The sequence below is a fragment of the Fusarium graminearum genome, chromosome 4 (genome assembly GCF_000240135.3).
Source record: "Fusarium graminearum PH-1 chromosome 4, whole genome shotgun sequence".
NCBI lineage: Eukaryota > Fungi > Ascomycota > Sordariomycetes > Hypocreales > Nectriaceae > Fusarium > Fusarium graminearum.
Window position 1 is genome coordinate 7,709,029 of NC_026477.1, and position 14,800 is coordinate 7,723,828.

Consider the following 14,800-nt stretch of genomic DNA (forward strand, 5'->3'; position numbering starts at 1 on the left):
TTTTGGACGACGGAAAAGGCAAATCGGGGGAGTCGATCGGCATCGTTGCCGGATATCTTCTGAGGTGGTTGAGAAGTGACTTGACTGATCGTAGGGAGAGGTTGGATATCAGGGAGATGCCAATTTTCTTTAGCTTGGGGCGTAAAGAGTGAATCTTTGGTGTAATACGCCCTCCACAAACCAGAGTTCATAAGATGAGGTGCTGAAAAGAGTATGTCAGCGTATTCTTCCTGCCCGGGGAATTTTCCTGGTGAGTTGTTCGCTTGATACTCAATAGCAGCGACCTGAATCTGTTGCAGCCAGAAAATAGTCATTGTCCTGTAAATGTTAGTGGAAATATCCTAGCAGATACGAAAGACCATACCGATGTGCAGTATTGCGAAACCTCTCAGGATTACCCTCCCTCAGTCGATTCAAATGCGCCATAAACTCATCAGCGCATTCCAAAACACCTACTCCCCTGGCGAAGCAATCGCGCAGAACAAAAAAGCCTGCTCGGAGATGGGTGTAATGATCCCACGACTCAAGACTACCGTCCAGGAACCGCTTCCAAAACGTTTGCGCGTCGACGCTTGTAGCGTTTTCTTGCCTAATTCGATTGACGAGATCATCCTCACTCGGGCCTTTGACCTTTTGTTCAATCTCAGCTTTGACGTTCGGGGTTGGTTTTGTAGGTTTCAGAGCCATTCTGATCTCTTCCATGGCGGCGTGTAAATGTGTGCCGTTTAGCGCGCTCAGACCGGGATAGTCCAGTATTCTAATGTCGAGCTTGTTCTCGTAAGGTTTTATCTCTTTCTCGATCTGAGATTTGAGGTCTCGGACGATACTTGCTGCGTTCTCTGGGGAGAGATGATCCTGCTTGTTGAACAGAATAAACAGGTTCTTGGCTTCAAAGCTCTCCATCATCTCCATCGCCACGCGCAGATATTCCATGGAAAACTCAATCCGATCAGGTTCCAAGTCTTCGCAACTTTGGATAAAAATGACAAAGCGGTCTTTGAGCATGTAATGTCGAGTAAGAGGTCGAATCATGTCACATCCTGAGTTGTTAGACGAGTTTGCGGGCCATGGGATTGAACACACCTCCGATATCCCATAGTGTAATTTTGTCTCCATCTGGACATTCTAATGTCTCGACATTGAAACCGATAGTCGGGATGGTCTGGACAATTTCTCCCAATAATAGTTTGTATAGGAACGTTGTCTTTCCCGATGCATCGTTCCCTAGCACCAGACCGGTATGTTCGGTGCCCTTTCTCAAGAGCCAACGAGCGATTCCTGGATTGTTAGCATTTGTGCCTGCAAAGGGGATGGATACATACTCATGATGCTTGGTGATTCTGGACTGATGTAGATAGCAGGTTGTCTCTAGGGAAATGAACAGTTATATAGGTACCTGTTGGAAAGTCGCTGCCTTGAAGTGGGGAGCTGAACTAGATGTGGCTTCAATTCTGCCTTGTCCATTTCAGCTTCAATAGCCGAGTGCTATCTCCACGTTAGTCTGTCTGTCCAATCCAGGCTACAATTGACCACGTTGAAGAATTTGCGACAACAATTGGGACTTGTGACTGCAATTGCTGAGACGTAGGGAATGCGAATCCGTGACCGTCTCTTTCTATCTTGGGTATCTAGTTTAGTCTAATCGACAGACCCAGCCAGCGCAACAGCACTGAACCTCAAATCCGCACCCTCTCTTTCCAGAAACTTGAGCGCACCCAGTGCCAACCCCTTGGAACTAAGCACGTCTTCATTATCATCCAAGTCGCCTCGTCGAATGGGTCCCTTTCGTCGTCCGTCGAGTTCCCAAAGTCCGTTATCTGTTCCCTTAGCGAAGCAAACGTAGTGCAGCTCGACGTCGTCCTCAGCAGCAGGGGCGGGCGTGTCGCCTTGGGTAGCAGCCTCTTTATGAGCAGTCGCTAGTTCGGGTGTCGATTCGAGAACCTTTGCGCGGCCGCGAGCGTCGAGAGGCATGCTCTTCTTGATGACCTTGTCGAGGGTAGAGCCCTCCTCTGTCGGATATTAGCTGTCATTTCTTTAACCAAACAGGTGAAATCCCACCGATAAAGTTTCTTGCGTTTCCGTTGGTAACAGCGTGTAGCAATCCCATAAGACCACAAGCATTTCGAATCGTCTGAGGCCACCACAAGACGGGCTCAGTGTCTCCCTTGCCCTTGTATTCGTCCACCAAGCTGTCCTCAGCCATTCGTTGACTCTCGTACACGGCACTGATGGGGAATACGAGCAAAAGGGCGAGCGCAGGACGGGGGATGAATGCCAGCATCTCTGGTTCGGTCAGGGAGTATACATCGTGGATCTCGAGAGCGTCCGAGACACCGAGCTTGTGAATGAGAGTGGTCATAAGCTCAGGGTTCGCTTCGAGAGGGATAAAGGCTGGGCAGCCATCGGAAGGATCGGGATCTGTTGTCAAGGACATTTTGGCTTCTGGTCGTGGTTTTTAGACGTCGTAGGTGCAATGAAATATTGATCGTGGTGATGGTGATTTGGATGATTGAAGCTACAACTGAGGAAAGTAAACCCCACGTGGTTGGCGGGGCTGTATTGATGACGTCGCTACACCTGGGAAGGAAGGCTTCACCAACATGCACATGCAATCACTTTAGACACTGCCAACACTATAGAGGGCTTCACTCTTTCCATTGCACATATAATGCTGATGCAACTTAGTACCTGCTCATATGAAGAGTTACAACGCCAAACATAATAGGTTAGCAGGCAAGCATTTTAAAAACACCTCACAATCTTAGTAGTCTGCTCCAATATGCTACAGGGTAACATCACCACCACAGACTAACCACTCGCTAATTAACTCCTCTAGCTTCGCCAATCGCGTCAACGACGGTCCAGGAACAATCGACGGACAATCATCGCATCGCATTGACTGCTGATCCCATTCTCCTAAGATTTCTCCTAGCGGCTTGATCAGCACTGCCATGTTAATTGCCATTTCTTAGTTTCCGTCCGTCTCTAGACCAAATTGTTAGTCGGGCTTTTTGTTGATTAATGACAAGCATCTATCTTGTCGGACCGGAAACATATTTGTTAGTCTTTGAATCACTGAAAAAGCGATACGGGAAGAAGCAATGTTCCGATGATGTTACATGTCATTAAACTGTACTCATGCGGTGGACAATAGAATATGAAACAGTAGCATGTTTATCGGGTACAAGAAGAAATAAATGTGACAAATCTCATCTTTGTACTTTCTTATTCTCATCCTTTCATGTTACATCAACGGCCAATCGATCAGTCTCGCCCGTGACCTTCGGGGATCCGGACAACACGCCAGTATCAAAATGAGGATCAGCTACTGTATAAAGGTTACAACGAGTCATCAGCATAAACACAAACACAAACACAAGCACTAACACAGGCACAAACAGGACGCGATACCACATGGCAATTTGCACACCAAAATACCGTATCATCAGGCTCATCGGTAGCGGCCCGTTCCTGTGTCCATGTAACGCAAATGTCCGGCCTACTCCGCTAGCATTGTTATTGTTGTTGTTTGCATTTTAATACAATCCATTCTTCGTTTCGCTTACATCTTAAGGCACAGAATCTACATGATCCGTCCCCTGTTGACGGGCAAGGTCAGCCTTGTTAAAATCATGCTAAACCCACAGCGGAGATGTCCTTTCTTTGACTACTCCCCCTTGAAATCTCGGATTCCCGAACCAAGCTGCTGGAGTCGCCTATAGTCAATGCCGTATTATGGAGAGGGATGTCTCTGCTATTCTCCACGGGAAAATCGGAAACACAGCCTCGATAAGCCGGTTAAGGTGTAGCTGATGCAGTCACATCTCATTTACTTGCTTCTCATGCTTCCCATTTGTTGTGTGGCCTAAAACGACCCTTGTTTGGTCAAACTCTAGATTTAGAAAGTCGCTACGCCGTTTCAAAACTCTGACAATGGCGTCAGTCGGTTAAACGGTTGCAGCAAACATTGAGACAAGCCTGTTTTTTTGTCTTGATTTTTTCTCCCTTTTTTTCGTCTCTGGTGGTACATGAGTTTGCGACTATTTCTTCATCAAAATGCCATGCCGTGCACTGCATTCCCGTCCCCGTGGCACTCAGACAGCACGCCCCCCTGAGCATGGACTGTTGTGGTCCCTGCATTGATCAGTTTGCGTGTTGTCACAAGGGGGGGGCCCTAGTCGGTCAGTGACACTGGATGGACCATCGCTGCAAGTCAAACGCCCCCCTGATCCGAATCCTGGGGGTGACAATCGACCATCTTGTTGTTGTGATTGGAACATCGTGAGACAAATGAATATATGTCTCAGTAGAGGAATTTAGAGGTGTGGGTGATGAGAATGAATTGAATGCCATTAAAAAAAAGGAGTCTTTTTTATTTATTTATGCTGGTACCTGGCAGGTATCACAGCGCACAGATAGTAGATCCGTGTCCTGTAGTCTCCTTTTTAGTACACTTGCATCTTGTGCGGGCCTTTGTCTCCTCGGTTGGCGTCATTGCTAGCTCCCTCAACCCCTGTTCTTGTCCCCATCTACCCAAGTCTCTTGTCCGTTTCCAGTCAAGGATCTTGTTAAAAGGAAGCTTGCACGGAAGATTCTCTAACCAGGGACATTAGATGTTATGACACTCTCCAGTCTAGCAGTTCATTTATTGGGTCGTGACATTCTTTAGAAAAGTCTAAAGCCCCCAGGTTTGGCGTGCATTAGTCCCTCATCATCAAAGACTTGTCTCCCTCCTTCTTCTTCTGTTTTTGGTTCTGGTTCTGGTTCTGTCTCTGTTTCTACTAAAGCACGCCGTCGTACCTTCCTTTTTTCTTGGCCCCTCTCTTGCCTTTGCTTAGCCTTGCTTTGCTTTTCATCTCAGCTCGGAATGCTTACTCGCTTTTAATTACTCGACATTGCTTAGCTGTCTACATCCAATTCCCTCATAACAAGCCGACCACCTCTCTCCGATGCCGACCTGCCATATGGCAGGCCAAGGTCATCATGGGTTTCTTTAGCAATATTTTTACCCGCAAATCCAATGCGAAGAGGGCTTCTGTCAAGGGTCAAGAGTACCATTCGACTATAGCTTCAATTCCTCCAATTCAAGGTACGTCCCCAAAACAAATCACCTAAACAACAGGCTAACAAGGATCTAGGAACATATCCAGTCGCGGGAAATGGCCCCAACATCTTGGACCAACTGCAACGCGCAGCTAGGAAACGTAGCCAAGCACAACTTTCAAGCATACCACGACATGTCGGTTTTGATGATGATGATGATGACTCCAGCGCTATTCCTCCCATGGTCCCCCGATTCCGAGGCAAATCCCAATCACGACCAACAACAGCGCCTAACCAGGTCGACTTTCCAACATCACGGCCACTTTCTTTGACACGCAGTATTCGAAGCTCAAATTCAGCCTGGAGCGTCCCAGAAAGACCTGCACGAGGCCGTACCGAAAGGCTACCTCCGGTACCCTCCATTCCGACTCATCACCGGCGCGAAAGTTCCTTCGATTCGTTTCAGAATAAGCGCAATTCCTTTGTCGATGTTCTCGATGCGCAGGGAGAATTCAAGCCTTCAAACTTTCGCTCGCGAGTTACAGCCACTGGTTCGCGAGAGTACGGGGAAGACGTTGCCGAGAGAAACTTGGGCGACAACGGTCTGAACCTTAAAAGTGCCGCTACAAAAGCACTCTACCGACTCTCTGGCAGTGGGCGCTTGGTGCTGCCAGCTGACGAACAGGATTACGAAGAAGATGATGATTGCGCGCCTTATCCTGGTGTTCCACATGGCGACTCGGGGACAAAACGAGACAATTGGTCCAAGTCTGGTAGTTCAGCTTGGAGGAGATCATATTCTGGTCCGGTCGTTAACGATCTACCAAGACCTAGCAAATCACATCTTCGCGAAAAACGGTCCGAGTCTCCCCTAGCAACCCTCAAACCAGCCCCATTGTCAAAACAGGACCGGAGACGATCATTCAATGCATTCGCTTCTCCACAGGAAGAAGAAGAGCGTCCAAAACCAAGACCCCTCAGTCTACATCAGTCGATCTCAAGTTTTTCTTATGAAAGACCCCAATCACCTCCAACTCTACTACCGCCCGTATCACCACCAGCATCGCCGCCTCCGGTACAGCGATCCAGGCCAAAGACGAGCGAAGGTCGGAGTCGGCGAAGGAGTTTTGGTCGTGTCGAGATCGACACCGTTGAGGAAGACAATGAGGATTTTGCGCCGTTTCCAAGCGTGCCGTCGCGGTTCAGACTATCTGAGCAAAAGTCCACCTCGTACCTCGAACCAAGTTATAGTTACGATCGTCACGATTCGCTTAACGCACGCCCTGAATCTTACCATGGTGGATTGGCCCTCTCGTTCCCCCGCAACGACATGTCTCAGCCGTCACGCCCGTCCAGTTCTTCATCCGTGGACAAATCATACAACCGCACTCGCACCATGACTAGCGCTAGAAGCCAGCGTCTTGACGACATTAACGAGCATATCCCTGTGCGAACATCATCTCTATGGAGGGTACAACCCTGCGTTACACCATCAACAATGTCCTCTGGGTTTAGCAATGCATTTCCTAAATCTGTGGGCCAACACACCCCAAGTACATCTATTGATGCATCTCTTCCTCCTTCCATCAAAATCTCTCCTGAACATGAACAGAAGAAAATATTGGATGACATCAGTTACTATAATCCGGGCGATGATGACTTTTCTGCTGATACACTGGTCCCTTCACGGAGGGAAGTCGAGCGGCATCTCGGCCATCCCATGAATGAAGGCCTAAACTTAGATCTTTACCTCTCTGACGCAAGCGAGGACTCAATGGACTCTTTCGTCGCATGGAAGGAGAAACGCCGCAACGAAGAGAGTCTATTAATGAAGGACCACTACGGCACTACTGGCGCTGGTCTTCCTGGTCTTTTTGAACCTGTTCCTATTTTCAAGGCTGAAATTGAGCCTCCTTCTGTTCCACAAACCCCAGCTGCGCCTGTTGTTTCGAAACGCCCCAAAACACCAAAGAGCCCTCGACGGCCTAGCACACGAAGTAGCAAGTCTACACCACAGCGATCACAACAAAAGTCGCGACAGGGCCACAGTCGCGCCAACACACCTCGCCGCACCAACCAAACATCCACGCTTGACAACCAAGATTCGGATTCCTGGGAAGATGACGTTCCTCCTGCTCCCGCAGTTCCTGGTTTCGTCTCTCTCGCCGATCTCGGTATCAACATTCGTGATCTAGGCTGGGACCAGTTCGGCTTAACAGACGCCGACGATGCCAAGGTGGATATGCAGACAGCCCTGAAGATTCGCAGGGCCATGAAGAATAAAAGACAACAACAGAAGGAAGAAGAAGAAGCATGCGCGGCCGATGTTGAGGACCACTAAATGAGATATGAACCAGCGAATGGAGTTATTGGATGGAATACGACGACACTTGAATGGGATTTCTTTTGTATACTGAATTTTGGCGTTCAGGATAGCACGTCTTCGCACGGCAGCATTTTGGACACGGGTGGATTTGATAGCACTCTCGATACCAATTCAAACTTTTTTTATCAGTCACTATCTGAATAGTCGTTGTCTTGTCCTTGTAGTTTTATTGTTGCAGCTGCTTCCGAATCCAAGGCCTGCGAGATCGGGACACTGAAGACCCTGACCCGTCCCGCAGCAACGAATGCTCTCAAATCCCGCACCATGAAAACAATCCCCAACTACTCAACTCTTGAAGTCGAAAAAAGACCGCTTGCAAAAGATCTAGGGTGAGGTGGTAGTAAGAAGCTGGAAACAAAAGTACTTGACAATATAGGCAATAGAATAAGGCTTATTGGCACCAAGTTATTAGCAGCCTCTATAGCTCAGTGGTAGAGCGTCGCACTCGTAATGCGAAGGTCCATCGTTCAATCCGGTGTCGAGGCACGATAAACATTATCTTTTTTTTCGTCTTGCACTTCACTTACTTCGCCATCATTATGCTTTACCTTTTTCTCTATCAACATGTTTTACTTTTGTACCATGTTTTTGCACATCAGTAGCTCCAATTGTGGTTGTCTTGAGATCGCCTTTTACTTAAATAAGACTGTATAGATGCTTGCCACTAAACCTTGCATGTGGTTGATAAGAACACGGACAGAAAGGTAGATTTTACGGATCAATTACTGACACAGCTTTTCTTTTCTTTCTATGAGCATTGCAGATACTCGAGGATGCAAGTCTATTGAACAATAGATAGAACCATCATTGCCTCCATCATTCGCCATATGGCCCCGCTGGTTACTCAATCGCTATCGTGACAAGAAATGTGCACTAAATACCCTGCAGTACTTAGACAGCTGTTCCATGGTCCATCTCCGCCATGGCTGCTGTTACAGAGTCGCAGTCGCAGCCCAACAGCTTCTTCATCGCGACCACATCACCGCCATACGGCTCCAACAACTCGAGTGCCCCCTTTGCAGCAGCAATCTTACCGTACCTTCCACTCTTTGATACGTGACATGTGATGACTCTTTCGTGCACTTGAAAGGCTGAATATATGTCGTACTCTTTCATAACTTCCATGCCACGCTCTGCATCAGGAACGCGGGTGTCTGAAATCATACAGAATTTCATGCACCCGATCTCCTGTTGCATCTTCTTGGTGAGAAATGTGTAAGGATGCTTGTTTGCAAAGGTATCGTACAGAGACATGTCTTTAAAGTACGGGAAGATGAACTTGGTAAAGAAATCCTCAACAACAGAATAGTCGAATTCAGAATCCACAAACATGGCCCCCATAAGAGCCTCGATTGAATCTGCGTACGCTTTTGGAGGCGTTGTCGCATTGAGCCAAAAGTCCATGCGCATTGGAGTCCCGTCTTCTTCTGCCTCTTGGCGCGCAGTCTCTTCAGCCAACTCAAGTTCGGCCACATAGTCACGAATTTTGCTGATGAACTGCGACGTGTTGAACAGAAGATGGTGGTGCAGATTGAGCTTAACACACAGACAACCGAGAAATTGGTTCGAGGCCATTGCCATCTTGTGCTCCGTCAACCACTGAGGGTCTGCGAGGGGAAAGTTGCGATAGAGATATTCGACGATGGTCATGTCGATGAGGGCATCGCCTAGAAACTCGAGGCGTTGATAGTTTGGAACGTTCCCTGAATACGCGTAAGAAGGGTGTGTGAATGCACTCTGGAGCAGCGGCGCAGACTTGAAGTGGTACCCGGTAGCGTCTGCCACTTTCTGCACAAGTCTACGCTGGTTGGCGTTTGGACTGGCTTTCTGCCAATCTGGAACCTTGAAAGATGCGTAGTACTCATCGTAAGCCATCATGGTATGGTACTTTGCTTTGCACATCTGTGACACAGCTTTGACGGCCATGTTCAAATTGTCATCCTTGCTTGAGAGGTATGCAGCACCAATGAGAGCTTCACAGACATCCGCAATACTTTTGTCGGCTAAGCGCTGTCGCGCTGTTGCCTTGAAAGCTTTGCCTTTTCTGAGTGTAAGATCAGGGTACCAAGTTCGCCTGTCGAATGCCAAGGATCGTATGTACTCTGGGAGCTTGCAATCTACGGCCGTGTTGAACAGATTGTTGTTGCAGATGAGCAGCATGCGCTCTACATGGTACAAACATTCGTTGCTCTTGGGTTTGAGTACAAAAATGGAGATTGTGGTGGCCATTTTGAGAAACGAGTCTCCAAGAAATTCCAACCTTTCATAGTTGGAACCCATGCCAGCTTGGAAATTGATTTGTTGCTTGCCATGATCCTCAGTGTTGTCGCTGTCTTTGGTCATTGCCTCGAGTGCCAGCGCTGGCGGAATAGAGAGGTCGAATAGTTCGCATGCATCAAGAGCGATCAGAGCAGAATCGATTCTGTGGATGATTGCCGGGAACTTGAGTGCCATGGAAACGACGTCAATTGGCAGCTGGGCATGTTAGATACGTTTTACAGAAGAGTCTTTCACTTACAGGTGACACGTTGAGGGGTTCTAAAATGACGAAGCAATCCTTGTTGATTTCCTCGTTTACTTGAAACTCGTCCAACAGATTGCGTCGCAATGAGAGAAGCTCAGCTTTGACAACCGGTTGATCGTCTCGCCACTGGGCCGTTAGTCGAGACTTGGAAAACAGACTGTTGCTGTACTGCTTAATGTTTTGTTCCGCAGACCTATAAGCACGACTTCTCGACTCAGGCACTCCCTCCGGTGTAGGATCAGAAGGCTTCTTGGATTTGTCAATGCCTTTGATTATAAGCTTGCGCCCTCCATCATATGGATCTACAACAAGCTTGTCGAAAAAGAAATCGTCGGGCGCATTCTCCCATTCGAGACTGTCATGGTCTCTGACAAGGTTGACAGTATCCCAGTCGATTCGCGATATTTCGTTTAGATTGGTGTCTTTTGCCAAGGGGGCAAGAAGGTAAGGAAACTGGTCGCAAGTGGCCTCAAACTCTTTACTGAAAACGTCGGCAAAGATTTTGAGTGTGAAAGCAGTCAAACCCCCAGCTTCCTCGGTCGTGATGGGTAAAGGTTCTTGAGAACATGTCACTTCAACGATGGCTGAGCGTCCATTGCCGAAGAATAGAGGGATTGAAGGTAGTCCTGGAAGTGGACTTCGCGAAAGAAGAATCAACGACCTGTTTTTCTCTCCACAATCCCTGTCAAGAGTAATTCTTGTTGGGAAGAAGTGTGTCCATTCTCCACGGATACTCCAAACGTTGGGCCTCAGGCGCATGTCATGCTCACCCTTCTTGTTAGGGCTTATTCCCACACGAGCATTGCGCATTTTGTGGAAATGTTTCTTGAAAGTAGGCTGAAGATGATCATCAATGTGTTTGCCATTGATGAGCTTCTTGCAAACCTCAAAAGCCGCTGAGCATTTTGCGAGAAGCTTGCTTCGTTGTGGATAGCCTGTTTGGGAGACGATGGGGGAACTGGACGGTAGATTGACGGCGGCTGTGAAATATGTTCCCACCTTGTAGACGTGATATTCAGCCTTGCTATGGCTGCTCTCTGCTGTACCCAAGGATGCAACGAATCGAGCTAGTATCTCGAGGCTTGAGGGGAATGTAAGTTGTGCGCCCGTTGATTCTATTTTGTACACGTTAAAACGTATTTGCTTGATCTGACTTTCCGTCTCCTCATCAAATACATCGTCTTGAAGTTTTCGATCGGCAGGTATTCTTAGACAGAACTCTCGAAGGGCTGTTGCATCTCTCGCTGCTTGTTTCAGACTGCGAATCTGTCTCATGTTGCCGTCTTCCAGCATGGTGATATACCGTGAAGATTCGTGTCTCGCACGCCCTTTGGATTGAACATACTGAATAACAGAAGTATAGAGATCAAATCGGATAACAAGATCACAACTCGGAATGTCAATTCCCTCCTCTGCCACTGATGTTGCAAAGAGACAGTTTATCACGCCGTCCCTAAAGTTCTTGAGCGTTGAACATTGCTTTCGCAGAGACATATTGCCAAGGGTGCTGCTGCTAGATTGTTGACCAATCTATTGTGGTTAGTTACTGCTGTTGGAAATGGGACTCAACTTACCATATACGAAGCATTCATACCGGGAATTGCCATTGAAACTTGGTCGTAAAGGTCCGAAAGGAGGCAAGCTGTGTGTCTCTGATCAACAAAAACGATGCAGCGCTTTGTGTTATCGACTGTGAAGGCATGAACCAGGATTTCATGTAGACATTTCACTTTAGCTGACAATTCCTGCGATTGAGGACTGATCGCCCTAAACTCGTGGGCTGCGACGACCTTTTGAACCTCCCTGACAGCCTCTTCTGCTTGGTCTCCTCTTGCCAACAACTTCTCTCCACCCCCGAAAAAAGCCATGCGAGTCCTGTCGGCGAGTCGCTTGATCTCTGTATCGTCGATCAAGACTTGCCAGTATCGGTCCGCACACCAGGGTCCTAGGATTGTGGAGGCCTCTTTTGTGAAGTCGAGAGACGCCTTGAATTCCTTGTTTCGCGATACTAGCTTAGAGATCGAGTCCCAAAGCTGTGTCTTGGTCTCGTCTGGTAGTCCAAGTGTGTTGTATTTGACTGTCTCTTCAACATGAACTTGGAAATCAGTCGCCTGTCGCATCATCTTGTCGGAGAGTGTTGCGATCTCGCTGTCAAGGGTTTTCTCAAGTTCAAGTGCCAGTTCTGCAACATCTCCAGCCTTGGAATCCACAGGGGAAGCGGTCATTCCTAGAATGCGAGGTCTCTTGTTCTTTTCGGTAGAATAATAATATCGTCGGACAATTTGCGCGTAATCATGCTTCTTCTTTGCATGATGGGCTTCGTCGAAGATGAGGAGGTTGATCTGGTCCATTGTAATGAAGCCGTTGTTCAGACAGTCGAGCAAAATGTGAGCAGTGCAGACCACAACCTTGTTTGAGGAAAACTGATCATCCCAGTACTTCTTGTCCTTGGTCACGCCGCGGTTATCGCCTGTGAACATGACAATGTTGTGGCCGAAAATCTGGTCCTTAAGAAATCGGTATTGCTGCTCACAGAGGGCTACTTTTTCCACCAAGAAAAAGGCCACCTTCCTCGGATTTCCAAGAGCGCGAGATTCCACTTCGATTCGAATGTAGTATTTTAGCAATAAGATGGAGATGAGTGTTTTACCAGAACCTGTGCCTATTAGAATGTCCAGAGTAGAGTCAGAAAGGGACAAGAAAATACCTGTAGGTAAAACCACAATGAGATTCTTCTCCTTGGCGGCTTCGAAGAGTTCTATCTGATATTCTCGCGGTGTAATGTCGGTGGAAGCTTCAGCGAAGGGGCCGCGCTTCTTTTTCTCAGAATCTTTGGCATAGGCTTCTCTGTCGTGTTCTATCATGTATTGTTTCAAAACCTGCTTGTTCAGGCGCTTCTTCTCTGTATTCTTTCGATGCTTCGAAGGCCTCACGGTCAGGCGATACTGAACGCGATCATCTTCGCTGTCGGTCGAGTCGGTGTCCATATTGAGGCTGTATTTGTTCTGCAGTAGGAATATGGGTAGAGTTGAAAGAGCGAGTGAATGGCGTAAAGAATGCTGTAATGACGGAAATTAAAGAATGTGAAATTTCGACGAAGATCAGGGACAAGATTGCGAGCGGATAGATGCATTAGTGTTACAGCTGGCAGCGGAAGGTACGCACTGCACAGGCAGCTGCCGTTTTCAAGTGACAAATTCCATTGGCCAAGCATGTGACATAAACAAATAGAACTTTGACACAAACAGTGCATCTTAGGCAGATATTGGAGCTCATGGTGTGATGGGTTAGAATAGCACTCGCAACAAAGGCGTAGCATGGACCAGACTCGCCATGTTAGAGAGAGGAAGTAGTATTAGATTTAATTTATTAGCTGAATGGCCTTTGCTAAAGCCTTATGAAGAGGTTTGAGCAGTAGGCAATGCCCGTACTACCTGCTACCTTGGGCAGTAGTACTGAGGTAAGTGCATTCCAAGCTCATTTTGCTACCTACCCATCTAGAAGGAGCCAAAATGAAGCAAACCTCACCACCAACAAACCCACCAGCAAACCGTTGCCAAAAACACAATGCGATCCAATCCCACGAAATCCTCGCATGTGCAACCTCAATCAGTACCCTTTGCGTCACCGTGTTCTCCTCTCGCCAGTATTTGCAACGCATCATCCGCCTCAAATGCCGTCCCTGCGAACTCTGCTCTCTCCGCCCTCCAAGCAAACTCAGCTCTATCAACATGCTGTTTGCCATCTTTCTTTATGTTCGAAAATCCCAAAATAAGCTTGTTTGGATCGATGATATTGCTGGGGGCATCAAGTGTTGCGGTATCAGCAATCCCTTTAGCGCTGTCAACAGCTGTTTGGGCGAAGCGCGCACTTGTCGACATCGAAGCGTACGTTGCATATTGGGCAGAAATCGCATATTTTGCTTTCGAGACACGAGCGCGCGAAGGGGTAGGGGTATCTATCCTGGGCATGGTAACCTCAGGTTTTGGATTGTTGGGCTCGTTCGAGGTAGACGTCTGAGATGGCCTGACGATGAGTTTGATGCGGCCAGACGAGGGAGGTCCGCTATCGAGTGGAATATCCCCCGTTTGTTTCTTTGTTGGTGTTTTCTGGACGTCGAAAGAGTCCAGGGTGCTGCTCTCTCCAGCTTCAGTATCTCCAACGTTCTTCGGGGTCGCAGTGTTATTCTTCTTGAGAGTCGCCTTCCTGGGTCGGCCAACTGGTCGGCCAGACTTCCTGACGGCAGTAGTCTTCTTCTTCGGCGGCTTTCTCGCTGATTTCTTTTTCGGACAGTAATCTTCATCATTTTCGGGTTCTGGGGGGGCAACGTCACCAAGCTCCATCACAGTTCCGTCATCACTATCATCATCGGTGGAGGCCCCTTTTTCTTCCTTGTTGCTCTTCGTAAGAAAGCCTTGATACTTCTCAAGCATCTGTCTGAGTTGCTTTGAAGGTGTTGTTGCTGCTTCTGGCTCCTGTAATTGGTGTGGAATTGATCTAGTCGAAGGGCCGAAAGTGTTATGCTCGACATTAGGGGGGTTGACCAAGTTATTCACTTGCCACTTGCTGTAATATCCAGACTCGTTTCGACTGTTCTGCATAGCTGAGCTACTGCCTGTTTGTTGACCAAGGTTGAAAGACCCTCTCTTAGCGATCTGAGGAGAGCTTCTTACTCTCGCGCTCAGAGTACCATGCCTTGCCAATTGTTGATCAGTCGAGCCCATACATTGACTCTCGCTACCCCCCAAAACCTCGCCAACGGGGTCTTCGTCGCTGTGGCCTACAATCCCTGCAATATGTCTAGCATAAAAGGGAAAGCCCCTGGGACGAAATGCAGACTGTGCTGG

General features: G+C 47.9%; 5 protein-coding genes and 1 non-coding gene across 6 annotated transcripts; 2 read left to right on the forward strand and 4 right to left on the reverse strand.

The window, feature by feature from the left end:
• Nucleotides 1-270: 270 nt before the first annotated feature.
• On the reverse strand, nucleotides 271-933 carry FGSG_13503 (uncharacterized protein; the record flags this gene model as incomplete). The annotated part of the gene is made up of 2 exons (XM_011330470.1): nucleotides 271-318; nucleotides 457-933. The coding sequence occupies 2 exons, from the start codon at nucleotides 931-933 to the stop codon at nucleotides 271-273; spliced, it is 525 nt and encodes a 174-aa protein (XP_011328772.1).
• A 646-nt stretch (nucleotides 934-1,579) lies between these two features.
• On the reverse strand, nucleotides 1,580-2,490 carry FGSG_13502 (uncharacterized protein). The gene is made up of 2 exons (XM_011330471.1): nucleotides 2,059-2,490; nucleotides 1,580-2,009 (listed from the first exon to the last, which is right to left on the reverse strand). The coding sequence occupies exons 1-2, from the start codon at nucleotides 2,357-2,359 to the stop codon at nucleotides 1,639-1,641; spliced, it is 672 nt and encodes a 223-aa protein (XP_011328773.1). The 5' UTR covers nucleotides 2,360-2,490; the 3' UTR covers nucleotides 1,580-1,638.
• A 2,493-nt stretch (nucleotides 2,491-4,983) lies between these two features.
• Nucleotides 4,984-7,384, forward strand: FGSG_09026 (uncharacterized protein; the record flags this gene model as incomplete). Its single annotated transcript, XM_011330472.1, has 2 exons — nucleotides 4,984-5,089; nucleotides 5,139-7,384. The coding sequence occupies 2 exons, from the start codon at nucleotides 4,984-4,986 to the stop codon at nucleotides 7,382-7,384; spliced, it is 2,352 nt and encodes a 783-aa protein (XP_011328774.1).
• Nucleotides 7,385-7,843: 459 nt separating this feature from the next.
• Nucleotides 7,844-7,915, forward strand: FGSG_20720. Its single transcript has one exon. It is a non-coding gene; the product is annotated as a tRNA-Thr (tRNA).
• Nucleotides 7,916-8,320: 405 nt separating this feature from the next.
• Nucleotides 8,321-12,940, reverse strand: FGSG_09025 (uncharacterized protein; the record flags this gene model as incomplete). Its single annotated transcript, XM_011330473.1, has 4 exons — nucleotides 8,321-9,904; nucleotides 9,948-11,483; nucleotides 11,528-12,615; nucleotides 12,661-12,940. 4 exons carry the CDS (start codon nucleotides 12,938-12,940, stop codon nucleotides 8,321-8,323), a joined length of 4,488 nt encoding a protein of 1,495 aa, XP_011328775.1.
• Nucleotides 12,941-13,558: 618 nt separating this feature from the next.
• On the reverse strand, nucleotides 13,559-14,386 carry FGSG_13501 (uncharacterized protein; the record flags this gene model as incomplete). The annotated part of the gene is made up of 1 exon (XM_011330474.1): nucleotides 13,559-14,386. One exon carries the CDS (start codon nucleotides 14,384-14,386, stop codon nucleotides 13,559-13,561), a length of 828 nt encoding a protein of 275 aa, XP_011328776.1.
• Between the last annotated feature and the right edge of the window lie 414 nt (nucleotides 14,387-14,800).

Coding starts and splice junctions, on each gene's coding strand:
- FGSG_13502 (XM_011330471.1), bottom strand. CDS start 2,359: ATGACCACTCTCATTCACAAGCTCGGTGTCTCGGACGCTCTCGAGATC. Junction 2,010..2,058: donor AAACGCAAGAAACTTTATCG/GTGGGATTTCAC, acceptor AATATCCGACAG/AGGAGGGCTCTACCCTCGAC.